Source organism: Gasterosteus aculeatus, chromosome 7 (assembly GCF_964276395.1).
Source record: "Gasterosteus aculeatus chromosome 7, fGasAcu3.hap1.1, whole genome shotgun sequence".
In the NCBI taxonomy this organism is placed as follows: Eukaryota; Metazoa; Chordata; class Actinopteri; order Perciformes; family Gasterosteidae; genus Gasterosteus; species Gasterosteus aculeatus.
In genome coordinates this window covers 14,094,730-14,122,331 of record NC_135694.1, presented here as the reverse complement: position 1 = coordinate 14,122,331, position 27,602 = coordinate 14,094,730, and the positions used below count along the sequence as shown (strand labels likewise).

Here is a 27,602-nt window from a genome sequence, read left to right as displayed (position 1 = left end):
ACTATATAATTCGGAGGCTAAGATGGAGATCAGTTTAGCAGTCTAACTAGGTTAATTGTGTGATATTCTTCAGTACAAGCAACTCATTATTTTTTTAAATTATTTTATATATTCTTGTTTATTGTATGAACTGTGTGTGTATATTGTAACCGGACTAAAATTACTACGTGTACGCATACATTCGAAACTTCTGATCTTGATTTTGAGTGACAACGTATCACATAGTTGGTCTAATAACACCCCCTACTGGCAGGAATAGGACTCTGCCACTGAAGAATCAAGCACTGTTGGAAAATGTCGTAGTATTAGTCGTATCTAAAGCACATGTTTTCTGAGATCAAGAGGGGAAATACACTGCTATGAATCATCAATCATATTTATGTAGTGTTTAAGTATTGGATCAGACGGCCATAACGTTCATGAATGCTACATGACAATCACTAGGACTGACAGGCAGTTCACATGAACGGAACCAGCCGATGACTGAGAGAATAAATAATAATAAATTCCTCACAGGGATTAATAAAGGATACTTTCTTTCTAATTTAAACAATTACACTGAGAACCCTTTTTCCAGTGACTGCTTAGTGAAATGAATCGGAGTACATACATTACATACACGCGTTGTTACCATTGATTAGTCAGACTGGCTAAGAGCAAACCCCTATGTCTTCATTTCTAAAGTCTGAAGAATATTAGAAATAAACTGACGACCCGGTTCATAAATTAATAAAATACATTGAGTGTACACCAGAATACAGCCATGATTCTGAAACTGTGTAATCAATAAAGTAATGACAATATTGTAAAACCACTGTATTTTTTAAACCGTAATCAATAGAATAATATTAATGTACAGTTATGATTGAATTTAATGTAATGTAACCAACTGGAATGCATACATATGATACTGATACAACTGATATGCAATACTTGATAGCACCACAACTGATATTGACTGAGGGTCATTCGAAATCCGAGTTACACCAGAAGACCACTGCCAGAGGTGTAGACACTTAACTTTGACACCTTTACGGATCGGTATAAATACATGTAGGCACCCATTGTTCTCGAGTCCGCTGGTGGATGCAACAGACAGGCACTATAGGGATGGTCAAAGGACTGACCTGTGGCCTGTTGGTTTCAAAGACCAGTGGCTCCTCAGCTGAGATGTTCTTTTTACCACAACACCCTCTCTTTTATTAAATACTTTTTATTTTAACCTTTCGATCCACGATGTCCTTTGTCCGTCAGGCGTTTCTTCATTTTGAACACAACAAGTCTCACAAAGAAGGGAATTGGCAAGATGAAAGAGATACATTACTTTATTTAGGGTTTCGGTAAGTCGCTGTGTTCTGCTAATTTCTCAATAAAGTTAGAAAAAAAACATTTTACTGCAAAACCCATAGTTGTAAAATATACTCATTTACATGGGATTTGCATAAGGATGAGGAGGGGTCCATGCCACTACTTACCTTAGTGAGATCAGTTCATGCCGCTGAAAAAGGAACCGTTCTGGAAACCTGCAGAATCGAGGCTGATGATTGATCATTAGAGAATTTCTGCAGGTGTCAGTTAGCAGAGTTGTATTGGAAGTCTTGAGTGTCAATTGAGAAGAGAAATGAAGCCAGAATGGATCGAGGGGCACCAGTGGTGCAGTAACACCAGGTCTGTCCATGCTGCGAGGTCGGCTCCTGCTTGTCCCTCAGAAGCACGGCTGGATGGTGTTGAAGGCACTGGTGAAGTAGAAAAACATGAATCTCGCAGTGTCTCAAATTGGACATGCACAGTGAATATTACTAGCATTTTGAGTCAGTGGATAAAAAGCTAGAAATTAGACAGGTGACGGGGACAGTTTTTAGTAAAAAGAAATACTGAAGCTACCTTTTTACCATTTAATTTCCATGCTGCAGCACACAGGCTGCAGTTTTGCATACAGTTAGAGTGCAGCTCCGATGGAGAACAACACACAGTACAGTCAAAAGTCTCCATAGGCCCTTTGTGAAATTCAAACATATCAGATTGTTACACAGTATTTAGGGATAAATGATCAAAAGGCACTTATTGAAGGCATTACCAAAATGATATTGGAAATATTATAAACTTTTTAAAATTGCACGTAGGTGTGAATGTGGGTGTGAATGGTTGTTTGTCTCTGTGTTAGCCCTGCGATTGGCTGGCGACCAGGGTGTACCCTGTCTCTCGCCCAAGGTTTGCTGGGATAGACTCCAGCCCCCCCGCGACCGTGTGTGCAGAATAAGCGGTGTGAAGATGGATGGATTGATACACTTTTGATGATAATGTTTTGGGGAAGATTCATATGAAGTGAACTGCAGTGAGCTTTGAATAGCACTTTAAAGCAGTAACTGTGTTTAATATTTATATTATTTACTAGGGGTGGGAATCTCTTGGCATCTCACGATTCGATTCCGATTCAGAGGTCAACGATTCGGTTCTAAACCGATTATCGATTCTAAACTGATAAAACGATTATCAATGCATCTCGATTACTCAGAGGTTGCTAATCACTTCCTACTTTATTTGATAATTAAAGAAAATCAACAGATGAATTACCTTCTCTAATTTTTTATAAGGGAAAAAAAATCTTTGTCACAAATATGATTTTCTATCAACAATGCAAGAACCAATGTAGCTTGCATTTCAACACAATATGGAAGTAGCCTATGTAAAAAAAATATTAAACAGATTAATTTTAAATGAAGAAAAAGCTGCTCTTAAAGCCTGATTTATGCGTTTTCAGAGCGACGCAGACGCAAGCCCCCCTTGCGTGTCCCTTGCGTCGCTTTTCACACCTCCTTGCGTGCTTGCGTGTGTCGAGCCATGCAAGCAACGCAAGCCTCCCGCAGCGCACCAGGCTGCGATTGGTCTGCTAACTACATCCTTTACAGAGTCTCACATTTCCGCTTTCATAGCCCGATACCGCCATTATTAAAACGAACAATGTTTACGACAGAACGGATCAGATTTAAGAAGTTTTGTCGGAAGAAATGCGCAAATATGACCGCTTATACAAGCCGTCATTGACGGGTTGTAGAAGCGGGTTCGATTCACGGAGGGAGATCGACACAAACGCCGGTTTGCCGGTCGAGAGGTGCACAAAGTTGTGGAGGAAAATACGGGACAAATGTGTCCGCGATGAAAAGCAACAGTGGCGATGCACGGGGCAATAAAGTATATGATAAATAAATAAACAAATAAATGAATAGACGTGACTCTCTAGGTCGTCTTCAACAAAACACGTTACTCCGCCTGTTGTTATGGAAGGTGAATTGCTCTGCAACACACGTAGAACCATGCTCTTAGTCTCAGAGAGCAGAGACTGGTACCCAGCAGCACCGTCAGGAATCTGGGAGTTCTCTTCGACCAGGATATGACCTTCAACTCGCATATAAAGAAGACTTCAAGGACTGCCTATTTTCATCTACGTAACATATCAAAAATCAGGAACTTCCTGTCTCAAAGTGATGCAGAAAAATTAGTTCATGCGTTTGTCACTTCCAGACTGGACTACTGTAATTCTTTGTTATCAGGCTGCTCTTATAAATCTCTTAAGCCTCTCCAGCTGATTCAGAATGCTGCAGCACGTGTATTAACAAGAACTAAGAAAAGGGATCATATCACTCCTGTATTAACTTCTCTGCACTGGCTCCCTGTTAAATCAAGAATAGATTTTAAGGTACTTCTCCTCACCTACAAGGCACTTGCTGGTGAGGCACCGTTGTATCTTCAAGAGCTTGTAACACCGTATTGCCCTACAAGGCAACTGCGCTCCATAGATGCTGGGTTACTTGTTGTTCCTAGGGTTTTATAAAGTAGGCTGGGGGCCAGAGCCTTCAGTTATCAAGCTCCTCTTTTGTGGAACCAGGTTCCACTTTCAGTCCGGGGGGCAGATTCGGTCAGCTCTTTTAAAGTAAAACTTAAAACGTTCCTCTTTGATTCTGCCTATAGTTAGGGCTGGCTCAGGTTAGTCCGGACCAGCCCTTAGTTAAGCTGCTATAGGCTTAGAATGCCGGGGGAATTCTTAGGACACACCAAGCTCCTCTCTCACGCTCTCGTTCTACCATAATTCAAGTTTTATTAATGCACATGACTAATTCAGCTTCTTTCCGGGAGTTTTTTTTGTGCTTTCGCCCCTATCAGGTCTCCGTAGATTGTGGTTCCTTCGGGACCCTGGTCCTGACACCTACCGTGGCCATGCTGACGCCTGCTGCTGCCATCATCATCATTATTTTAGATATTAATCATATTACTTTACTCATAAACCGACATTACCCTCTCCTAAAATCTCTGTGCTCTCCCTCCCCACAGGATTCTGTGGATGGTGGTTCTATCTGATGGTGGTTGCCCCTGCAGTGGTCCTGCTGTGCGCCTGGCTTACTACTCACAATTACTTGAATCATTTCTGTCATAGGAATTGCATGTATTATACATTGTTCATTCTGTACACATGGCATCCATTGTAGTCTGTCCATCCCGGGAGTGGGATCCCTCCTCTGACGTTCTCCCTAAGGTTTCTTCCCTTTTTTCCCTCTTGTAAGGGTTTTTTCATTTTTTGGGGAGTTTTTCCTGTGCCGATGGTGGGTTTCGGGGCAGAGGATGTTGTATGTGTACAGACTGTAAAGCCCTCTGAGGCAAATTTGTAATTTGCGATTCTGGGCTATACAAAATAAAATGACTTGACTTGACTTGACTAACCTCGCGAGCGAGGAAGTTCACGCTCCGCGAGGGAGCAAATATCTCGCGCGAGACGGGCTTTTGCTCACGCGAGATAGACTTTTTTTGTTTTTTTTAATTCCGATTATTAACTTTTATGAATCGAGACCTAATCGTTCTAGAGAGAATCGAGAGAAATCGAAAAATCTATCCCACCAACAATGACGGACAGACTGTTGTAGTTGTCTAGCTTTTCCTTCTTAATGTTTATGAACCATTTAGATGCCTTTTCTGTTTTGTATTTGTTAGTGGGAAAATATACTGGGAATGGCGCAGCTGAAAAGCGGGGCGTACAGTTGCTTAATAATGCACTAAATGTGTTAATACTACCGGACAGTTTGTACATGATCCTGCTGATGTTATTGGAGTGACCTCTATTGCTATTTGCATGATGGGCTTTAGTCTCAAGCTTCATTTGCATTTACATGTACGCAGAGTCCAGGGAAAATAAGATGCAGTTCATTTTCCTTCAATGCATGCACTCAAAGTGCAGAAAATTAGACAGTGTGGTAACGCTTTCTTTTTAAATGTGTTGTTCATTGGCAGAACTCAGTTATTCAATGGATATCAAAGTAATGTATCTGTATTCTGAATCACCCTTTTCTGTTCAGTCTATCGAGTGGACAAGGCCGACTCGGCCACTTGTGTGAATTTTTTAAAGCTATGATCCAACTAAACAATTGCAACAGAAAGAGGCTACAAAGAGAAAGGGCTCATTTACCTAGCAGTTAAGGCTGTGGCTCCTCTGTACTTGCTCCTGTTACTCAAACCATGCCCTTTGTCTAGGGCCAGGGCTTGGTCCGGGGCTATAATTTGCATGCCAAGGGCCACTTGAATGCGAAGCTTTCCGGATTCTCACTACCTGAAATGCAAAACCAGTGGAGACCAGTTCAAATAGTGCACGCACACAATAAACACAGGTGTACATCAGTCAAAATACTGAGCCCCTCACCCCGCCCCCCCATGCTCTAGAGCTCCAAACCTACCTACTCTTCCAAGGGAGTGTTATGGAAATGACCACTGTGATTTTGCAGACATACTTTACCTGCACGTTGTTGACTGATGAGTAAGGTAATATATAGGTTGGTCCACAAAACTAGAAGTGGCGTGGCTGTGCAAAGATCAGAGGTTGAGTAAGAGATATAAAATCAACAGAAGTAGAAGAAAAAGAGAACTAAGACGAATCAAATTCAAAGGATGCCGAGGTCTTTCCTTGTGAAAAAGAAACGTGGAGCATGTGGAGCATGGCAGTGGAAAGAGCCAGAACAGCTTGAATGGAAAGAAGATAATACATTCGGTAAGAATTTGAATTTGATTCTTCAGATAGGTGGTGCTTTCAATTGTCAAATGTTAACAGTAATTTCTAGTAGTTTATTCATCTGAAGCTGTCATGGATATTTGTATTTCTATGTTTGTATTTTTAGATATTTAATTTCACCTTGTTAATTCACTTAAAAAGCAAACAATTGTTTCTTTTTATACGCTTTTAGTTGATGAAATTTGTATGAAGCAGACCCCCAGCTGTCCTGATCCCCAACAGCCTGCTACTGTGTCTCAGTCAGTCATCACCTTAGGATGTGAGACAGGAGGAATGAGAGTGTCATCAGGAAGACCAGGGGCTGACAACAGGCCGAGCTGGTCCACAGTCATGCTCCGGAGCTCCATCTACGAACCCACTACACTGGCACTTCACAGAGCAAAGGTTATAGGTCCCATTTTCTTGTCAAGTGTAGTAGCATTCTTATAATATTTTTGATATTCAAAAGTTGACTAAGCTTCCATATGTATGCTCACCCTACTCACTTTTTTGTGTCAGAACCAGCATTAGCTAGACATGGTTGTGAATGGAGCAGCTGACAGGAAAGACAGCAGACATGAACTGAGGTTGAAATGATCTAGCAATCCATGATGCCAGCAATTTAGTATGTTAAACTGCCCCAGTTACTGCTAGAAGTGGGGGAAAAAGCACACCTCAAAGTTTATCAAGAACAGGTTTCGGACTTGTAGTCAGGAACGCTGGCTATTTATCTTGGGAACAAAATTCCCATTGAGCAGGGAAAGCACATCAGTGAAAGCCATCAAAGATACAACAAATATAACTAGAGATGAATGAACGAGTTTGAAGCCCTGTGACATGTTAGTAACCAAAGTTCACAGGATAACAGCATCCCTGCCAACAAGGAAGCAGGAAGTAGCACTGAAGAGCAGGAGAAAAGGGACAGTAGGCATCCGAGGAAAGAGGAGTGATAGGTAGCGACCCAAAGTATAAAGGATATGACAAAAGGCATGTGCGGAACTGTTTACTCAAGTGCTAAATTACGAAGGTATATCTTTGTCTTTATTAGGATTTTAGCCAAGTAGACAAAAATCCTAGTTTTGTGTGCAAAATTAAAAAATATATCTATTGGCTAATATCCTCTGTACTCACTTGTTTGGGTAATAAAGACAAATATACTGAAATATACTGAATACGAATAAAAAATAAGTCAGAGAAGATGGGGTATTTAATCTATTCATTTCATTTTCAATTCATTTTGAGTTGGTAGATGGTGGTTTTAGGTAGGATAATTCTAAGTGTTAACTGACAGACCCAGTGGACAGGGGAGTCATCTCTGTAGGCAGGGGAAGAAAGCTAAAGATAGCATGACAGAAGGCCTGACTCTAAAAGCTAGATTGGCCAAAAGCTTGGGGGAAAAATGGTTGAAGGACATATGTAAGCTTATTTGCTATGGCATTATTCAGTAAGTACTTTTGGCACTGTGAAAGAGAGTTAGGGGCTTATTAAGTAATGCTGCTCAAAGATAAAGACAGTTAGAGGGAGTTAGCATGTCACTAATGCAGTAATAGGGAATCCAATGTATGTTTCAGCCCTCACTGGACGTGTTGGGATCTTTGTTGAGGCATATAGGGGTTTCATGGAGGAAGCTGTTTCAATACCTAAGTCTTTATAAATGGTGGGAAGGAACTTTAATTCTAAGAAGAAAGATTGTGTATATATGTAAAAATGTATGCCTCGTGAAGATCACAATATAGAGGGTAACTTACTTCAGTGTAATGGCACATGTCTAGTCCTCTACATTGAAAGAAAAAGTGAAGGTAGGTTAGCTGTGTCTATCTGCCAAGATAAGGCAGCTTCAAACTTCATACCAGAGGGCGCAGCCGGATATCCACGCCAGCCTGTAGTTATAGTTCAAAATAAATGTAACATTAATACTAGTCGTAAATAATTATCAATCCAATCCGGTGTGGATTGATAATTATTTAGGCAAGAAATTGTTCCCTGTAAGCGTTTGAGATGGAGAAAAAAATATTGATGCAGATAACACCCACATTTTAATATTCATCAATCATTTTTTTCTTTCCAGCCGCGTCCCCGTTCCTCCCCCGGATCAGGAGACTTTGTGTGCTCAATGTGCTACAAGATATTCCCTCTGCAGCGCATGCTGACGCGACACCTGAAGTGCCACAACTTGGTGAAGAGACATCCTTGCCGATTTTGTGGCAAAGGATTCAACGATACCTTCGACCTCAAGAGGCATATGCGAACACACACAGGTCAGGAATAAACTTGGCCACATACCTCACGTACCTACACTTATACACACCAGGAACACTACAAAAAGTTCCACAAATTCTCATTACAGATGCTACCACTATCACTGTGTGAAAACGTGTCTGCAATTCAATTCATTTTATTTTATATAGCCCAAAATTGCAAATTACAAATTGCCCTCAGAGGGCTTTACAGTCTGTACACACACAACATCCTCTGTCCCGAAACCCTCACATCGGCACAGGAAAAACTCCCCCAAAAAGAAACCTTAGGGAGAATGTCAGAGGAGGGATCCCTCTCCCGGGATGGACAGACTACAAGATGTCATGTGCATTCAGAAAATGACCATGCACAATCCAGCCATCCATAATGTTTAGGACTTAAAGGATAATCCTATGAGGTGCTTTTCAGGATATTCTATTGCAGGGGTCCCCAATAGGGCAGGACCGGTAGATCGCCTGCCATTGAAAAAAAAATCAAGTCATTCACATTGCCTGACTTGCATGACTTGGTCGAAAAGTAGCTTGCAAGCTCTATTGTACATGATATAATTGATATGTTCATTGCTTATTTAAAAAAGTGACTTGAACTACAGGTAAAAGTAAATGGCCCTCAGTAAAACCCAAGTGAACTGTGAATGCTCTTAAAGTTGTACTAAATGCTACTACAAGGAACTTGCATTATGTGTTGATTTTGAAAGGTTTCCATTGGAAAAAGTGGTTATGTTTCAGAACAGCAGTCATTAAAAAGTATCTAAGTCTGAGCTGAAGGAGTTGATCAACCTGCATGATTTCATCTGATTTTACACGGAATCTGACTCGGAACTAGTGGAAAGCACAAAGAATATATAGAATATGCATAAATAGACATCTCTCTGATGGTCTTGTATACTTATGTAGGTAAATTCAAGGCATGAGTATTAAACTGAGAATGTTTCAGAACCAGTTTAACATCATCAAAATAGTCTTCTACTGTACTGTAGGGTAGCCTACTGTCATGGTTGGTCCGGCTGTCATATGCAACCCAGTTTGCATCGCAAGGAATAATGCATATCATAAATTAAACGTCATCAACGTTGAAAAGGCAGAGGCATGCTATATAACTTGAAAAAAAAAAGTTCTCCGGTGAAGGCTTAATGTAGTGAGTTAGACTACATACACACGTTTTTACAGGTGATTAGTCGCATTGGTCCGTGTAGGTTAACCAAACATCGACCAAATCACCTGTTTCAGGGTATAGGAGAAAATACAGAATACCTTCATTTTTATTTCTAAAGCTTTGCACTTAGCCAAAGAAGGAAATGGACAAGATGAAAAAGATACATTCCTTTATTGACGATGCTTTGCTTCACTACTGTTGAGACGCTGCGTTTACGGAAAAAACATTCACGGCATCACAGGTCGTAAAAGATACTCATTTACATTTACCTGCGTCCTTATTCATATCAATTTCATACCATCGACATGGGGTCAAGTACATCCAGGTCCATGTCCTCCTCTCTATTGGTAATCCGCCACAGCCAACACCTCATTCAAGTTCATGGAAAAACGTCACTCTTCATGATTTTCCAGGAATGCTGCTGTGCGAATCTCTGAGATAGCACATGATTCCTGATCAGCCTGCTTTTTATGTGTTTTTGAAACATGTGCTGGCAACGCTGTGGGGAGACGTAATGGGATTACGCCACAGACACGTTGCACATTCCCCCAGTATAAACGTTTGTAGCAAATATCTCATTGAATCTAAGAAAAAGAGTAAAATAAGATAAAAACATACAAGCAAAAATGAACACAAGATAAACAGATAAGTACGTTAAAGCACATGTTACATTAAAGGGCGACTGTGGGTGAGTGGGGAGCACGGTCGTCCTCCAATCAGAGGGTTGTCGGTTCGATCCCAGGCCCGGCTAACCCGCATGCCGTTGTGTCCTTGGGCAAGACACTTAACCCAACATTGCTCCTGTAGTTGCGACTACAGTGTGTGAATGGTAGTTACTGATGGCAGGTGTCACTGTGTATGGTTCTCCTGTCATCAGTGTATGGATGGGTGTGAATGGGTGAATGATGTCATGTAGTGTTAAAGCGCTTTGAGTGGTCAGAAGACTAGAAAAGCGCTATACAAGTACAGACCATTTACCATTACATGTGTATGTACATATGTTTCCATGGTGTGACAAACCACTGTGCAAAATGTTTCCGGGATGGAGTATTGGCTCAATGGAGGACTGAGACTTGCTTTATGAGACCAACTGCTGACGGGAAAAAACAGTTTCTGTAGCGAGAGAGCCTCACAGTCCTGGAGGCAAACAAGCTGCAGATTGCAGCTGATCATCCTCCATGCAGAGCGAATAACACCCTGCAGCCAACTTGTCCTTGGCTGTGTATGCAGCATACCAAACATGATGGAGTACGTTGAGCTCTAAGTTGTTTCGGCTGCACCACGTCACCAGTCCTGCAGGCGGACTCATCCCCACCAGAGATGAGTCCAATGTCCTTGGTGTAATCCGCAAACGTCAGGAGCCTGACGGACTGGTGCCTGAAGGCGCAACTGTTAGTGTACAGAGAGAAGAGCAGAAGGAAAACGTTTCCTCAGCTTCACAAGCTGCTTCCTGTCAAACAGAAAGTCAGTTATCCACTTGCAGGTGGAGTCAGGCACGTGCAGCTGAGAGAGTTTGTCCTGCAGCAGAGACGGAATGGTGGTGTTGAATGCAGAGCTGAAGTCCACAAACAGGATCTTGGCGTAGGTTGCTGGGGAGCCCAGATGCTGGTGGATGAAGTGAAGGGCCATGTTGACAGCATCGTTTACAGATCTGTAAACGATGGACAACTAACTAACATCAGCAAGAACATCATGTTTTATAACCCTTGAAAGACAGAGAAGGAAAGATTTCTATTGGCCCTAAACTGGCGTAGAGGAGGACCTTCCACCTCCCGCATCTAAAGATCCGGTCACATCCAATGTCCAGACTCCTGACTTAACGTAAACATCAGCGAACAGAGTGTGTATGTTGAATAGTGTTGGTGTGTCTCTAACCCCCCTTTGGCTGGTAAATCTGCTAGTTGACCCGCAGACCATGCATTCCTCAGCCAGGACATAAACTGACTCCCCATCCTGTCAGACTCGTGTCTGCCTGCTCCTTACCTAACTCTTAAATCAAGACAAGACAGCAAACCCCCAACTAAGCCCATGAAAAGAACTTTTGATTATCAGGTGTCTGTGAACACCTGAAACAGCTGATCAGCACAATGCTTCAGGGTGTGGGGGGAGACAGAGTCCGGACCGGCTGCTTTGTGGGGGTTTTGTTTTTTAAATAGCCTGTTAATGACTCTCTCCAGAATAGAGAGGGTAGCTACTGGTGTGGGGGTGGGGAAGGGAAGGGTGATACAGAGGCGTGAGCTCCTGATTGTCATCTCCCACTCTCGCCTTATGTTGCGTTCACACCAAAAGCAAAAAGAATTTTCGCAACGCTTTACACGCGCGACTTTACCTGCCTGACTTGTTGTAGTTATTTTGCTTCATTCGCGTCCCATTTTTTTCGCTTCATTCGCACCTCAAAGGATGTGGCATATCTCTGCGGCTTTTTTCCTTAAAGACAGTTTCCGCTATCCACCATGGAAATAAATAACGACTATTTCTGCTCTTTATTTGTTGGGTGAATTACACAACCGTGGAACCGCAAACGGTGTTGTGTTTGGGTTCATGACATCATCCGTCGCCGCACACAGCTTCAATTTTGCTCATTCCAAGATGGCCATATACAGTATATATATGCTTGCATTTCCGACTAAGCAAACAAAAACTATGAATCAGGTCGACCTTTACCCATCTTTTACTTTAAGACACTGTCACCCATGAGTCCATTCAAGACCATTTTCCTTGCTGTCACCAACGAACCGACTAACTCTTCCGACTAAATCTGGCAAAGTAGTTACCAGATTCTGGTTCCACCAGCACTTCCGTAACATTTGCTCGTCATCCGTCATTTCTTACACCTCGTAGCCCACTCCGGACGCTCCTTTAGAATCCCCGCTTAAGCCGCTTAATCACACCTCATATTTTTCAGGGGATTGTCGTGCCCAGGCGCCACGGCAGATCCCCACAACCCATCAGTCCGCCTAGACTTTAGAATGGTTAAACGCATCCAAGCGTGGTCCTTGCTAGTGAATGAAATGTTTAAATCCATAGCTCCTGTTTGCAATTTTCAGGAAGCAAGTTGGTATTGGGGATGTTTAAGGAATGTAGCATCCTGGCTATTTAGTGGTTGATTGATCCTTCCTTGATATTCCTTTTTTGTCTCCCTCTGCTGCAGGTATTCGTCCCTACAAGTGTGAGCTGTGTGAGAAAGCCTTCACACAGCGCTGCTCTCTTGAGTCTCATATGAGGAAGATTCACAGCGTTCACCAACAGTATGCCTACCGCCAAAGACGCTCTAAGATCTTTGTGTGTGAGGATTGTGGTTATACCTCAAGCCGCCCCGACGAGTACTTTCTCCATGTGAGACAGTGCCATCCTGGCAGCCCTGCCCTCCGCAGGTACTACCGCCGCCAGGCCCATGAGAACAGCAGCTTTGCTCCAGCAGGGAGATACCTTTTTAATCATTTCGTTTAAATTTTGAAATTTTTATTCAACTATGTTCCACTTTTAATTTTTTGGTTCTTAATTCACAGGCTAGTTTTTTAACAATTTTACATGTCATTATCACATTCATACATTTTTCAGGGACTGACAACCGCTTACAGTAACTCAAGAAGATAAAAAAAATCCCAGTGCACTTTTTATATTACGAGTAATCTCTGATTCATTTCAGTGGGATGAGTAAGGGAGGTTGCACAATCTCCCAACATTATATACATATACAATGTTGGGAGATTGTGCACATAAAAGCATGGCGAGGTATGTACAAACACTGGCGCATTGAGGTGAAAGCACAGACAGCCTGTCACGGAAAGTCTTTCGCAATTATTACAGTAACATGTTACATTTTTTCAACCACCCTTTTATTTTTTCTGTATGTTGTAATCGATTTTTTTTTCAGCATTCTGTTATATATATATTATTGAATGATTTAGAAGATGTGAATGTAGATTTTTTTATAAAAACAGTTTGGTTAATGTGTCACCTTTCCAGTTATGGAAGTAATCTTGCTGCCAGAATATGGGCAATTTTATTATCCAAATTTGCTAATTCTATTGCAACGTAATGATTGTGACAAATTCCTCCTGTATTTATCCTTATTGTGAATTAAAGTATATATTGGAGTAATAAAACATAGTGGAATTTTTTTTCTCAAAAAATGCTTGATGTGCCTCCAATTATACTGCTGATAGCATCAGGCTAAGAGTTGTTTGGTTCTTCAGTAAGTTTAATGTTTGTTGATATATAAGGTATTGTCTCTGACATTGCGATTTTAACCCACTCACTATTTAAATGTCACACATTCTCTGATATTTAATATGCTTTGTGTGAAACGACAATATATGGAAAGAACATTTCTAAAACGTTTACTTATTTTTAACACCATTCACATTACAAAACAATTCTCCATTTTGTGCTATTCATTACTATGCATACAGTGTGATGAATAAAAAAATGTTTGATCTCCTCATTGTCAACTAAAGAGACCTTCTGTCCCTTTCTTGCACATGCTCCTCAGTCTTCTTTTGCAGTTCGAGGGTTGCCGAACCACACCCTCGAACTGTTACATACGGTGGCCTTGAAGTGCAAAACACAACGGCAAATAGGAAAACACAAAGACCAATAAGAAAGTACAACGGCAAATAGGAAAACACAATGACATTAACGTCTTACGGAAAGGGTGGGTGCCTTATAGCAGAGGACGGACCCTTCTGATTGGACAGACGGACTGACTGTCTTTTAACCCTGTTAGTCCGAAGCCTTTAGCCAGCGATGGAAAGTGACATGGAGGATTCAAATTACCATGACTCCTTAACTATTTGCACAATCTACGTAATTCTAACGGATTCTGAAAGCTGAGAAATGCCGCTTTCTAGATATTATGGCTATCAATAAATCAGTGGCGGCACTTAATATCGATATATTAACTGTCAAATCTAACAAGTCAAACATTACAAACCTTTAACTGTTTTTAGAAAGTCTTCATGGAATTGGATGCGATGGAGCTTTCCCCAAAAATCCAAGAACTAAAAATAAGAATGCTCAAATAATGGATAAGCCAATGTTTGTTAGTTGGGCTATCACGGCGGTTGCGTGATCAGGGTGTTGTGTGTTATGTTGTCGTCTTGTCCCTGTTTAGCGTCCCAGTTGCCATGATAACGGGGAGTGGGCCTGGATAACGCGCAGCTGTCCCGGATCACACACCTGGTTCCTGTCCACAATCAGGAGGGTATTTAAAAGCAGCCCTGACATTCAGTCCATGCCGTGTTTGTTCGAGATAGAGTGAGATTTCAGTTTCGAAAGTTTCTTGTCTTGCTGCTCTATATCCGGTGACTCTGTTTCTCCACCTAGGATTAACGATTCACCATATTTCGAAAAAAAATAAAACAACCCCAGATTTCTCTTCAGCGCTGTAGCCAGACTGACAGAGTCACAGCTCTGTTTAGCCGTGTATTTCGTTCGACCTGAGTAATAACGACTTCATGAACTGATCCTGATTCGTCCTCTGCTGTAGGAACCTTGGATGCAGCTGTGGGCCCTGATATATACTTATATGGCATGAGGATGTTCACAATTACCCAGTGGTGCCAATAGAGATTCAATTTGCAGAGAAAAAGCATAAAGTGACGGTTGCGGTTAACTCCCGCCTGACACTGCAGACAGGGAGGGGGAACCAACGGAGCCTCCTATGGAGAGAATAACGCGCTAGCTCCCAAGTTACGCTACATGGACCTCATTGGGCCATTTCAACGGAGCGCACGGGGATATCGCTTTGTGTTACTTCTGGTGGATTACGCAACACAATATCCAGAGGCAGCGCCGTTTCGCAACATTTCTGCAAATAGTGTTGCGCAGGCTCAGTTTCAGGTCATCTCCCAAGTTGGAGTCCGAAAAGAGATTCTAACTGACCAGGGAACCTTGTTCATGTCACGCACACTGAGGGAACTTTACGGATTGCTGGGGGTTAAGTCTGTTCGAACCAGTGTTTATCACCTCCAGACTGATTGGCTGGTGGAATGGCTGAATACGACTTTGAAATGTATGTGTGTTCTTTCACCTTTGCTCTTCTCCCTGTACACTAACAGCCCCTGAAATTTGCGGATGATCATTACACTGAAAAAAGTAAAGCTTCGTGGCATGTGTGAATTTGTACTTAAGTCCAAGTCAAAATTGTCATTTTTGGTTCACACCAGGGTTTTTCAGTTTGCCTGAAACTAAAACATACGCCCCTCAGAGTAAATGAACAGAAATACTTTTACCTAAAGTGTATTTTTTACTTTAAACCAGAGGTTTTCATGTCACGTGACTAAATGACGTTGTTACGTGCCCACTGGTTTTTGAACCTACTGGTTTGTCTACGCGTGCGTGTTTGTTTCCCCATACAGCGGCAGATGTTTTCTGCCTCAGTCACCTGATTGGTCACACATTCGCTAACATATTGCTGAAAATTTTCAAAAGTCATCACATGTCCTTTGCAGCGATTACGATTGTATTAGTGAGCACTACATCACTGCCACGTATGAAGATATACATTGAAGAAAATATATTTATTAAAAGATCGCCTCGACATGGATTCGAACCCTGTGAAGCAAAATAACAATACCTTACAAAACGGACTCGCTACGCCGTCAGCCACTCGAGCTTACTATTCTCTCTGCTGTTTCTTATACTTGTGATCAAAATGTACATCGTCAGTGGCTAGAAAACCTTTTGATTCAGAGTGAACCACGACAACTGGTTTTGGTGGCGTATTGCGGAACACTTCCAAACCTGTGTATCGATACTCTTTCGCGAGGCTGCAGGGGGGAATTCTGATAGTCATCGTGCATCACAGCCACTTAAGAAAGTCATTTAAGAAAATATAGATTAAAATATCTTTTAATGAAAGATCGCCACAATTTGGATTCGAACCCTGTCGAGCAAAATAACAAGACATTTTGGGGCGTCTGCACTAAGCGGTCAGCCACTCTAGCTTGATAGTTGACATTGATGATTCCCTTATTCTTTTATTAAATTGTATACAGTTGTAAACCTCTTCGTTCAGAGTGAACTGTTAGGGATTTAAGCCAGAAGTGCACCCCTAGTCAGGAAATTATAGTACGTGTAATAATGTTTAGTGTTAGAATTATAGTTTGTGAGTTATTAGATATTAGTTATTACATTAACATGTTAGATTAAGTGAATGCAATTTCAATCAAACACAATTCATAGTCATTTAAATCATATAAACACTGTACACATTAACATTCTGTCACAATGTGATGTTAAAACCTGGGGATGGATGCTAATTGCCGTTCTTTATGGATTTCTCCCAATTTTATCCCCAAAGAGGGTTTTTTGGGAGTTTTTTCTCCTGTCAGGTAATAAATGAACAACTTAATGCGAGGCAGCCGACTGAGGCAAATGTCTTGAGAATTGAACCACATGAACTGTCTTAAATCTTATGATGAAGTGTGATGAACGGTGATCATTAATGATGGGTTGTTGTGATTAAGGTGTACTAGTTATAAGATGAAGACTTAAACGATGTATGCTTTGTTAAATTCACTCACTGGGCCATAAAGCCAACTGAATCTACATTGAGTGCATTGGAATGTGAGGGACAGATAGGACCGAGAGGTTTCAGGTTACAGCTGCAGCTTCACACCTCGACGTGAAGGGGACAGTCCAGGAGGTGGCCCTTTGGAGAAGAAGCCAATGACATTCAAATGCACCAAGGAAGACACACCTCAAGAGGTTTCAAAGGACCATGGCGGGGGAAAGGACTGGGAGAATCTGACCTGCAGCCGCCTTGAAAAGTCACTTTAGACTTGCTCAGAGGATTCTCTATTTCGCGAAATATTCCACTGTTCGCTTAGTATTTCACTTTGTAATTGCATTCCTTATAACGTTGTTTAGTTATTAAATAACTTTTGATTTTTGAATTTAAACGAATTGACTCATTCGTGTCCTCGTTTCCGGCCGGGACGAGAACAAAGGAGTGAGGCCTCCCTCGAGAGCTTTCCGAAACCCTAACAGAACCAAGACAACTGGTGTTTTGGTGGCGTATCGTTGAACACTTTATCTGTGCTTTTTCGTGATGCTTTATACAGTTATTTACACATTACATCCACACCGTTAAAGTGCTTTACAGACCTGAAATCCGAAAATACACCGGGGATTAAGCAATCACGTTAATTAGCAACATCAGTATAAAGGGAGAATTGCAAAGTTTGTGCGACCTCTGCTCAGTAGAAATATATCTCGAAAAGCTATGGAAAAAAGAGCACCGATGGACCCTCGCAAAGTGAACAATTTTTTTTGTCATATGTGTGATGGGAAGAGCTCCCTCTACCTGTTTGGCCACACCACTTTAATTATTGATTCCCAACAGGTGAGGCCAGATTACTTCCTGGTTTAAATGTAGAGTTTTCCCCAGGTTTCCCCAGCTCCAGACTTGTCTCGGGAACGACTACGGCTGGTTTGGGTGCAGGACTGGGCGCTGAAGGGGACTAGTTGTAGAGCTCCCACCCCATCTGTGCAGTCTCCAGGTGTGTGTTTTTGTAGTGGAGTGGGGGGGGTGGTTTCGTTTGGATATGCTCTCACTGCATGAAAAGTGGGATTTTCGGCAGTATGCGGCATTGTAAATTGTCATGGAATTTCAGGTTTACGGCAATTTGCGGGCAATGCCGAAAACTGCCGGAAATTGTCATAAATTGATGTGGACCTCCCTTGGCAGTTGTCCCCCCCATGACCCCCCTCCTCCTAATTCTAGGGGAGGCTTTGACATGTAAATGAAAATGCTGTGAGCTATACAAATGCAAATCAGGGTCGCAGAGGGAGTTTTAGCCCAGGTGACATTTTTTTAAAAGGTAAGAAAATCTCTGGTACAAATAGATCAGGCTCAGTAGCCTAATTATAGGCTCTTACATTTTAGCTTGAATTGATTTATTTAATTTAAATATGCTAGATTACTGTGTACGCCATTAGCAATGGCAAATGTTATGTAAAAAAGATACACAAAATAACGTCTTTAAAAGATGAGTTTTAATCAAGGTATAATGAGCATTCCATGCAAACAACGTTTGAATCAGCATGAGGGGTCTGCAGAGATCAGTCTCCTAGAGCTCAACTACAGTACATAGTGGCAGGACTTCAGTGACCTTTTCTTTGGTCTTACTTAAATGCACAGAGGATGTATTAACCACACATCTTCTAGCAATGCGCTCAACTGGCAGAAATGATGCTGGGTATGACGTGTCTGTTCCCTGCAAGCCCCAAACTTCTATTGGCTTTCCATAAAAATGTCTGTCCGGATGGGGATGAAGCCAGGAAACTTGTGCAAGAACATGTTTAAATGCCGTACCCTTTGACCCAACATTAACAACTATAAACTGCTTTATAATGGCTGGTCGTAGTTCTGCTAGAGGGTCAAGGACGGGTTCCTCAAAACTGTTAGTGTTTCCACACCACTTGGATGCTCCACCACCTTTAGTTACATTCATATATGTTACCCGTTTACATGTCATGGCAAAACATTCAACCTCAGTGACACAAGGGTACATCTGATGATACATTGTCAACATTGCATGTATGTCAGACTCAAGATTGTCTGGTGGAATGGAGAAAGAGGCACCACTAGGTACAGGTACAGGTACAGTTTTCTAGGGAAATTCGTTCTGCTGACACCAAAACACTGCTTTACATAAAGCATATCAGCTGTTTCATTCCACGACAAAGTCCCAACCATTTGTCTTCCTAAAATACTGGTCCTTCCGTATAACAATAACCTCGTATGTGATTGGAGGACCCTTAGACTCCTCGTCCAATCACGTGTGAGGTCATAGGCATGACTGATACAGCAGTACTTGCAAGACGAGCATACAAACAGACACGTGTGTGTCTGTTACTACGTTCAGAAGAACTGTATCTCCAGTTCCTTTGTTTGGTTTTTGCTGCTTCGTGAATAATGGCTGGACGACGTCTCGCGTTCAACTCGCCTTCAACTCCTCTCCGCGGTCACCAACTTTCGGCCAGTCCGCAGACAGACGAGAAGAAGCTGCTGAATGCTCTCCGTGGATCGTCTCGTCAACTCCAACAACAAACTGCCGATATCAACGAGCGGTTTTACTGGAGCGTTCGGGACTCTGCGGGTTTCTGTCCATGGAGGCGAGGAACCGACTCAAAGAAGAGGAGACGGGCGCACAATCCCAAGATAGCGGTAAGAATACGTTCGATGACTGCAAGCTAAGCTAAAAGTAGCGTAGCCTCAAGCTAAGCTAAGAGTAGCCTAGTAGCCTTACAAGTGAGCAGAAACAGCTTTATTAAAGTCTATTTTCTTTGCCGTGTCGTTTACAGGAAGCGGTGCGCCGTCTTCACAACGCCGAGACGAATTACAGGCGCTACGAACCGGAGCAAGGGTCAGATTTAAAGAATATGCTTTCATCCATGCGGTATAAGGAAATATATACGTATAGATACCATAGGATGGATACCGATCATAACTGTACATTTTGTTTTCACAGACTAATCTCTCCTCATAATGAGGCGGTGACCTCGTATTTGCTCCGGGAAAAGTCCAGATTTAGACGACGTCATTGTATGTAAGTGCCACTGTTTATCCTTTTCTTGTTAAATGTTACCGTGACTTGATTTTGATTTTTTTTTTTGTATTCATACCACACTCATTTAATTGTTTTCCAGCCGCCTGTGAGACGTATTTTGAGACTGGACACAGGAGCTTCAGGTTCAGGCGGAACACTCACTGCGGGCGGAAGCTGCGAAGAATTCAGCGCGGAGTCGAGCGAGAAGAAAGAGGGTCAGAGTTTATTTGCTGACTTGTTTCAGGTGCATTGATAGATGTGTTGTGTCCGTACGCATCGCATCGCACAGTACTGATTCATTGTTGTTTTTACAGCTGCTGGAATCGAGACAAAGTGTGCTGGCTGATGACGAGGTGGAACTCCGCCACCGTAGAGCTCACGTCGGACGGAGGGGACGGCGTTGTTGGCGGGGTCTCGGGGTGGATTGTACGGTCGCCACACACACGAGGCGCCTGCACAACAGACCTGCCTCGGAAAACACGGCGCCAGTGACGGTCTACAACCCCGAGGAGGCAAACGGACAGTTTACTGAGCTGTAGTTTTTTTTAAACCGCCGTTACCCAAGTGTGGGCAGATCCTCGCTTTGTATGTAGTTGTGGTTTGTGTGTTGTTAATAAAGCTCTTTCTTTGCATAAACATTCGCTGCATTCATATGCTAATTTGGGCCATTCGCACCTCCGCCAGCTCTCCCCCTACGTCATGGTTCGTTTCCGACAATTTGTGGCACAGACAAACGCGACGTGCGCGTGTTGCAAATTGTCGGAAATTGTCGGAAATTAGGGAGATTTCCGGGCGTTTACGGGGACGAAAATCTCGCTTTTCATGCAGTGTCTGTAGCGGTGCCGTGATGTTGGGTCGAGTTTTGTACGTTATGTGTGACACAGGGAAGTGATGTCGGCTTTTCGGTGATTGTTGAGTTCTAGCCACTGCTGTTTTTCCCCCCTTTTGTAAATGTTCTGTTTTTATGGTTACCTTGTTTATGTCCTATACTGATCAGTACAGGTGGGCTGGTCAAAGGCCCAAGGTGGTGGTTCACTAGGTGGAGGGCTTCCTCTTTTTTTTTTTTAAATTTATTTGGCATGTTTTATATTTGCGATCTAATTTAATTTATTTCTAATAGTCTTTTTTTGCTTTGCAGTGTGTGACGTTTCCTTTCTGGTATCTGGTGGTGGCCCCTTTCACCTGGTACCCCTGTGCTGGTACAACACCTCAGTATAGTGACATCATTTTTTTTAGCATAGAAGATATTTTTTTAATAACCTTATTTTTAAACCGAGACTGTTAACCAACATGAAGCCTATCTATAAATAAAACTGGACATTGTTAAAAAGAACTAGAAATTCACCTCTCTGCTCCCTTTCTTAAACAAATAAGAACCTAATATTAATTTGTGGTACACTCTGGGTGAAAGTCCCAGAGTGGCGTTGTTTCATTGCGGCCACGCACATCAGTTGCCCCGGTCACGTATACATTTAGATGTTATTAAAGTAATCATACTTGTGTAATGTACTAGAAAACCTGACAAGAACTATGTAGAGAATGTGGGGATGCACAGCAAAGTCCAGGGACAAAGGTAGGGTGATGGGTAATCATCCTACCCTACCTCAGTTCTGTAATCTTACAAATATAATATATTACTCGTCAATGCGTCAATACAACATCTGAGCATCAAAACATCTCCACCATTCATCTCCTTTCCATTGTCAAAACAGACAATCCAATCAACAAGGGTGCTAATGAACTTGAGAGAACTCCCCCTGACTACGTCTCACCTCTGATAATCATCTTGCTGAAAACATGGTGTCCTAAAACATTAGTCTTTTCTGGGTGGGTCTAAATACAGAGAAGTCTAACATTACAAACAGGGAGATAGGTCATATTGTAAAAGTAATAATATGGTGGAAATTTGCCATCACTCCTGCCACTGTCCGCTCTGCACCTATTGCATGTCAGCCATCAGTATTTGTGATACGCCCGGAAATTAGGGATATTTCCGGGCGTTTACGGAGATGAAAATATCACTTTTCATGCAGTGAATGTCACCAAAAATCAAAGGAATGTTTCTTACCAGAAAAAGAGTCTGAATAGAGTTGAGTCCTAATATTATTGCCTATACTGTCCAAGTTGACCCTTGTCGGGCGATTTTTGCGCTCCAAGTAGCCATAGTCAAAAGCATAGATTTGTGACAAATGACCAGGTTTTAACGACACATTTTCCGAGAGATATTCAAACAGTAACTTTATCTCATACTGAGCCACCCCTTCAAGTATGTCATGCATTCTGTCCAAAGAAAAGTTGTAGCAAACATGAAAGTACTGTAGGCTGTTAAGAGTTGAATTCTTCTTTAGACCAAACACACACATCTTTTGTGGATCTGATTGCAACTCACTGCTGTGCATTTCAAAAATGTCTTTTCCACGCAAGATTATCTTTGGGTCATCCTCTTTGTAAACATTCTGAGCATCCTCTTTTTCAATCAAACACAAACGACAGAAGTGACGTCCACTGAAAGACTCTGTAAAACCCATTATTCCATGCATCCCCAGTTATCTGACATATAGTGCCATAGACCTTTTCAGATGAGAAAGGCAAATCAATGCCATCACTCCAATATTTTGATGTCATCAATTGGAGGCTGTAAAATAGGATCAAAGCCATATTTTTTCACATCTTCTGTGTGAAACAATGCCACCAAATGAATGTTCATCAATACAGAGTTTAACTTTGGAGGCAGATTTCGGAGGACAAAATAGAGAGCACCAACTTTGTTAACACCACGTTTTGAACCCAGTGGGTTAGCAGTCTCAAAGTCATCATAGTAAAGCTGAATTAGTAAAGAACTCTGTGTTTTTGAGAACAATGGATGTGACTTAAAATAACTTCCATCACAAAAGTCTTCATATCTGTCTTTTGATACACATGGTTTTGCAAGTAGTTCATAAATATAAGAATTGCGATAGATAAATTTAATAGTTTCCAAAATTGGAATGTAAACAAAAGTGTCTTTCACTGGGACCTGATCATAAGTACCCGTATTTTTATTTCGTCTTGTATCAAATCGAACTCCTAAATTTTTTTTCCAGGGGCTCCACAATTCCCCATTTTTTGATGAAATACTTCATTCTTTTAGTTTCAGTATTAAAACTCACAAATGGATTTTCTAAATTCTCAAAACCCTTTTCCAATGTAGATCTTACAGGGTTCTCTTTTGGCACGGCAGACAGTATTTCATGCTTAACTTAGGAGTGCAGACCACCAGCAAATTCTTCCAAATCACCAACAATTGACGAAACTACATTATTTGCCATTCCACTACCATGGAGTTTGGCAATAATTGTAGCACAGATATCTTCTGTGTTTTCTTTGATACTTTGACCTGATCCATTGTTATCAAAATACCCAGTGTCAGGGCTCTGCACGACACTTGTTCCTGCAACTTCAGTTCCAACTTCTGTACCATTTTGTAAACTGTGAAAATCCGCCTGAAATGACTCTGAGGTTTCTGCATCACCACTTTGACAATCCTTATCATGCACACTAATTAAATGCTTTTTAAAACCTGAAAATGTTGAAAACTGACGCCTACAATGATCTTGTGCACAAACTAACTTAAACCTAGTGCTTGGATAGAAACTGGCAGATTCACAAATGAGGTATTAGGCACTGACTGGTAGCATGCACTGCTTGACATACAAAACATTTAAACATATTCATATGTCATTCAAAAGTTTTGCCCGCAACTCACAAACTCTTGGAGACTCATCTGTTGTGGTAACATCAATGTTGTAGACCGTTGTCTGCAGAAAAGTGTAGAAATGGACCAGGGACTCATCATAAGACAAGTTGAACAAGTAGTGGGATTTAAACAGTTCATCAAAAGCACCCAACGAGCTGGTGGCTTGGCAGAGGATGAGCTGTTTGTCAAAGGCGATGTAGAAGGTATCAATCGCCTTCTGGGTTCGGCCAATGGCAAGGATGTATGGTTGTTTACTCTCCCTTTCCTGCAGATATTCATTGATGGAGCAGCATGACTAAAAAGAAAAAAAATATTATGTGTACACCTTCAGATGAATCTGGTACTTGCTGGTCCATGTAAATGTAATAGACATTTTGTAAACTGCCCCTGTGAATGATATAATTTGCTTCACTGGAAAAACAGTCAAATAATTGGGACATACTGGCCTGCAATACCATTGATTTGGAAGGAACACAACAAATGGCTAGCATGTGCATATAACTAAAAATCTCGTGGAATTTTAACAAATGAGGCATATAATGTACCTTATGAAAGTACACCATTTTCTCCACTGCAGCACTTGGACTTATTTTGGTCCTCTTCCCTCCCGCTGTGGGTGGCGAGAGATAGAGAAGAAGCAGCATAGAAGCGATGTCACTGTCCCAGTCTATCAGGAGGAAAAACAAGGCATTAATGTCTAATAGGAAAAGATGAAAATAGCTAACAAATTCGTAATATGAACAATGTATGCTGTGTAGTTTACTTTAGAAGCTTTTAGAAGTCGGCACAGCTCAGTTGTCGGAGTCAGTTGTTTGGCCTCTTTGATGAACTTGAGCTTGAATGAGGTGTCCCACTTCTCAAGCATCTTGGAGGCTGTTTCAGCACCAAACAGCAGGAGGAAGTCTTGATTCACCTGTTGATCACACACACACAGAAGCATATATTCTGTATGAAACCCAGGACCCAGTGCATTGGTAATGGTGAGCTTAGTGATTTTTGATATCAGTGTGTGGTATATCAAACTAGTGTAAATCAGAATAAAGATTTTGGAAAAAGACAATCAATAAGTGAGGAAGAAGAATGATTAGGTGTTTTCATGGCTAACATCCAGCAAAACACTGGATATTTAAGACTTCGGTTTAAATAAAAGAAATATACAACTCGCAAGTCCTTTGACATCTAAAAAGCGTGGAAATGTTTTGAAGACATCTGTGCTTCTTTGTGGGTCATGCACTAGGTCCTGACCATGTTGAAACGTCATCTTCATCTTCGGAAATACACTTGCTTCATCAGGGGAGTGAACAAGAAATGAAATGGCCTCCCTGCAGGCATCTCCATCAAGCTGCTGAGGCAGTGTGGTTGCTGATCTTTGCCGCTTTGGTCCTTGTGCTTGATGCACTGAGACTGCTTTGACTGGCCGTTTTGCTGAAGTCCTGGAAATGGTTTTGAGGCGCCACGCTAAATATCCAGTTCCTCTTTCCCCATCATAGAAATGCTCCTGTTACATTTAAATGAATAAACACAAATTATCACAAAACAATCTTACATAGAGTGAAAATACAGCATTGTGAAACATAAGAACAATTACTTATTTAACAGATTTTGTTTTTAATATCCTTATAACCCAAGTAATTTCAAGTCAGCACCATCATGATTGTGGATTCTGAAATATTTTCACTTTTATAAACAACAGTAGTTATTTTAGAATGAAAACTACAACGCCAAAGCCCTTTACTGTAAATCTGCTGCTGTGTTTTCTTAAGGTTGAAAAACTTACATAGCCCTTTGGAGAAAAAGGATCCTTCAGTGAGGGAAAGAGAGTAATAATTCCCAGAGCATACTTCTCCTTCTGCTGACGGGAAGGAATCCTGCTATGGAGAGAAGAAAGTACATCTTTAATAATTTCTTTAGTACAAGAAACATTAGTTATATCATTACATTAGTTATATCATTACAAGATTACAGTCTTATTACATTTCTTTGTAATTCCTTTTTAAATCTTACCCATGTCTCTCAGTCATATCACTCGCCAATATGTTGACAAGCTGTCTCCGAGTGCGGTGCATTAGTGAATTTTCTGACTTGTACTCCTCAAGAATATCCTCTCCTCCAGGCTTCTTAAGCAAGGCATTTTCTACAATCTACTCGCATAACAGAAAAAGGGAAAATAAGTTTCAGTGTTCAATTCAGTCTATTAGAAAAAAACATACCATAACATGTCTATATAGACTACGGGTGAAAGTTCAGAGGAATGACAAAAAACAGAAGTGTTGTGAAAGGTAAACATCTACGAAGGGAGCAAATTAATAACATTTTCTTTGATAAAAAAGTGAGTTTGGAACCAAATGCTTAAACGTGACACCTTATAATTGATAGTAAATCAAAATAAGACGTTTCCAGCTCTGACACGGAAGCCTTTGTTGCAGAACTGCTCATGTCTTCTTTGCTGGATCTATTTCTGCCTGTGGTCATACCCAGTTCTCTAAGGTCACTGTCACTTGAAGGAAGTGATATGGTGCCCGTGAGGGAAGATGGTGTTGAATGATCTAGAGGAGAAAAGTCTTTAAAAAGGGAGAATTTTATTAACGTAATGTGGCACACAAGTATAAACATTTTAAGTAACCTTAAAGTATTCAGATTATATTTCTAGTTATCTGTAACAAATTTGACCTAACCTTGACCACTGCCATGTTCCTTCCATAAAGAAAGGTCAATGTTAGGTGCACCAAATAGCCCTATCCATTAACATTGGTTTTCTTAATGACACCTACCTTCATTGGAAATGCTGTCACGTACTGTCAGGCACATGTCTGGATTGGCCTCCAACAGCTCTCCTGCCAGACAAACAGAAGAATGTCTTCCTCTTCTGCTGTGTCAGTATCATCAAAAATGTCAAGTAGAGCTACATCAGGAAGCCCAAACTTGTTTTTGACTGTAAAAAGGAGGGAATGTAAGCAGATTAAGTCACCTGGAGCAAATTTGAAATCATCCTGCTTAACTCTGTTAAACTAAAAAGAATCATGTACAACCATGTTCTAACTAATGTTGATGATTCCACTACGAACTGTCATTAATGTAATATAAACTGTTAAATACAAAATTATTTAAATAGTTCTGCCACAGATCATATTGTGCTGTGATTTGTTGTTAAATTGGCTACATATTTCATTTTGCCTTCAAATGATTTACCTTCCCTGATGAATTCTGAATAGGTGAAGCCTGAGGGCAATTTGATGTACTTCTTGATAGTATTGCATTTCACCTTCAGCAACATCCTGAAACTGCAGCTAGTGAAAAAAGGGTTCAATCTCCTGCAAGGAGATAACATATGTTTCACAAACAACAGTGATGATTGTTCATCATATGCAGGAAAAATAAAAGAAAGAAAATCTAAATATTCTGTTTGCAACACGATGCCCTGGCAACTTTTTTAGAACTTTATTCAGAAAACAAGCATTATTAAAAGTTGTTTGCTTGTCATTTTGCAGACAGAACTGATACTTTATCTTTTTAATCTGTATCACGATGTTGCTGTTTCGGCTTACTTTAGACCCATTTCACAAGTAAATAACGGCGGAATTAGTTATTTTGGGTTCACACCACTTGTATAAATCCACTATTGCCCTAAACTCTTTTTAAGGAACGAACATTTAAAAAAGTTGTTTGGTTGTTGTCTTGTGGAAGGACCTGATTTAGTATGAATTCAAACATTTAACAAATCTTCATCACAATGTTTGTATTTTAGCTTAGTTTTTATCGGTTTATTGCAATAACTAAACAGTTAAATCTGAACCGCACAGGTAAAGTTAGCGTTGAGAAGGCTGGTTCGTTCCACCAGATGAGGTTACTAATCCAGACATGA

General features: G+C 41.2%; 2 protein-coding genes and 2 long non-coding RNA genes across 5 annotated transcripts; 2 read left to right on the top strand and 2 right to left on the bottom strand.

The window, feature by feature from the left end:
• The first annotated feature begins 5,791 nt into the window (after nucleotides 1-5,791).
• LOC120821296 (putative transcription factor ovo-like protein 3) lies at nucleotides 5,792-13,901 on the top strand. 2 transcript variants are annotated; one of them, XR_013468450.1, is made up of 5 exons: nucleotides 5,803-6,031; nucleotides 6,225-6,436; nucleotides 8,100-8,289; nucleotides 12,597-13,111; nucleotides 13,156-13,544. XR_013468450.1 is itself a non-coding variant. In XM_040179684.2 (4 exons), the coding sequence occupies exons 1-4, from the start codon at nucleotides 5,932-5,934 to the stop codon at nucleotides 12,893-12,895; spliced, it is 801 nt and encodes a 266-aa protein (XP_040035618.1). In that variant the 5' UTR covers nucleotides 5,792-5,931; the 3' UTR covers nucleotides 12,896-13,901. The 2 variants fall into 2 exon arrangements, 1 of the variants encoding a protein (XP_040035618.1); XM_040179684.2 differs by having other exon boundaries at nucleotides 5,792-6,031; nucleotides 12,597-13,901.
• Nucleotides 13,902-20,104: 6,203 nt separating this feature from the next.
• LOC144410410 (uncharacterized) lies at nucleotides 20,105-20,640 on the top strand. The gene is made up of 2 exons (XR_013468453.1): nucleotides 20,105-20,219; nucleotides 20,319-20,640. It is a non-coding gene; the product is annotated as an uncharacterized LOC144410410 (long non-coding RNA).
• A 1,668-nt stretch (nucleotides 20,641-22,308) lies between these two features.
• Nucleotides 22,309-24,653, bottom strand: LOC144410408 (uncharacterized). Its single transcript, XR_013468451.1, has 3 exons — nucleotides 24,504-24,653; nucleotides 24,286-24,407; nucleotides 22,309-24,035 (listed from the first exon to the last, which is right to left on the bottom strand). It is a non-coding gene; the product is annotated as an uncharacterized LOC144410408 (long non-coding RNA).
• Nucleotides 24,654-24,727: 74 nt separating this feature from the next.
• On the bottom strand, nucleotides 24,728-26,430 carry LOC120823127 (uncharacterized). Its single transcript, XM_078107457.1, has 5 exons — nucleotides 26,416-26,430; nucleotides 26,215-26,286; nucleotides 25,745-25,881; nucleotides 25,518-25,611; nucleotides 24,728-25,238 (listed from the first exon to the last, which is right to left on the bottom strand). Exons 1-5 carry the CDS (start codon nucleotides 26,428-26,430, stop codon nucleotides 24,867-24,869), a joined length of 690 nt encoding a protein of 229 aa, XP_077963583.1. The 3' UTR covers nucleotides 24,728-24,866.
• Between the last annotated feature and the right edge of the window lie 1,172 nt (nucleotides 26,431-27,602).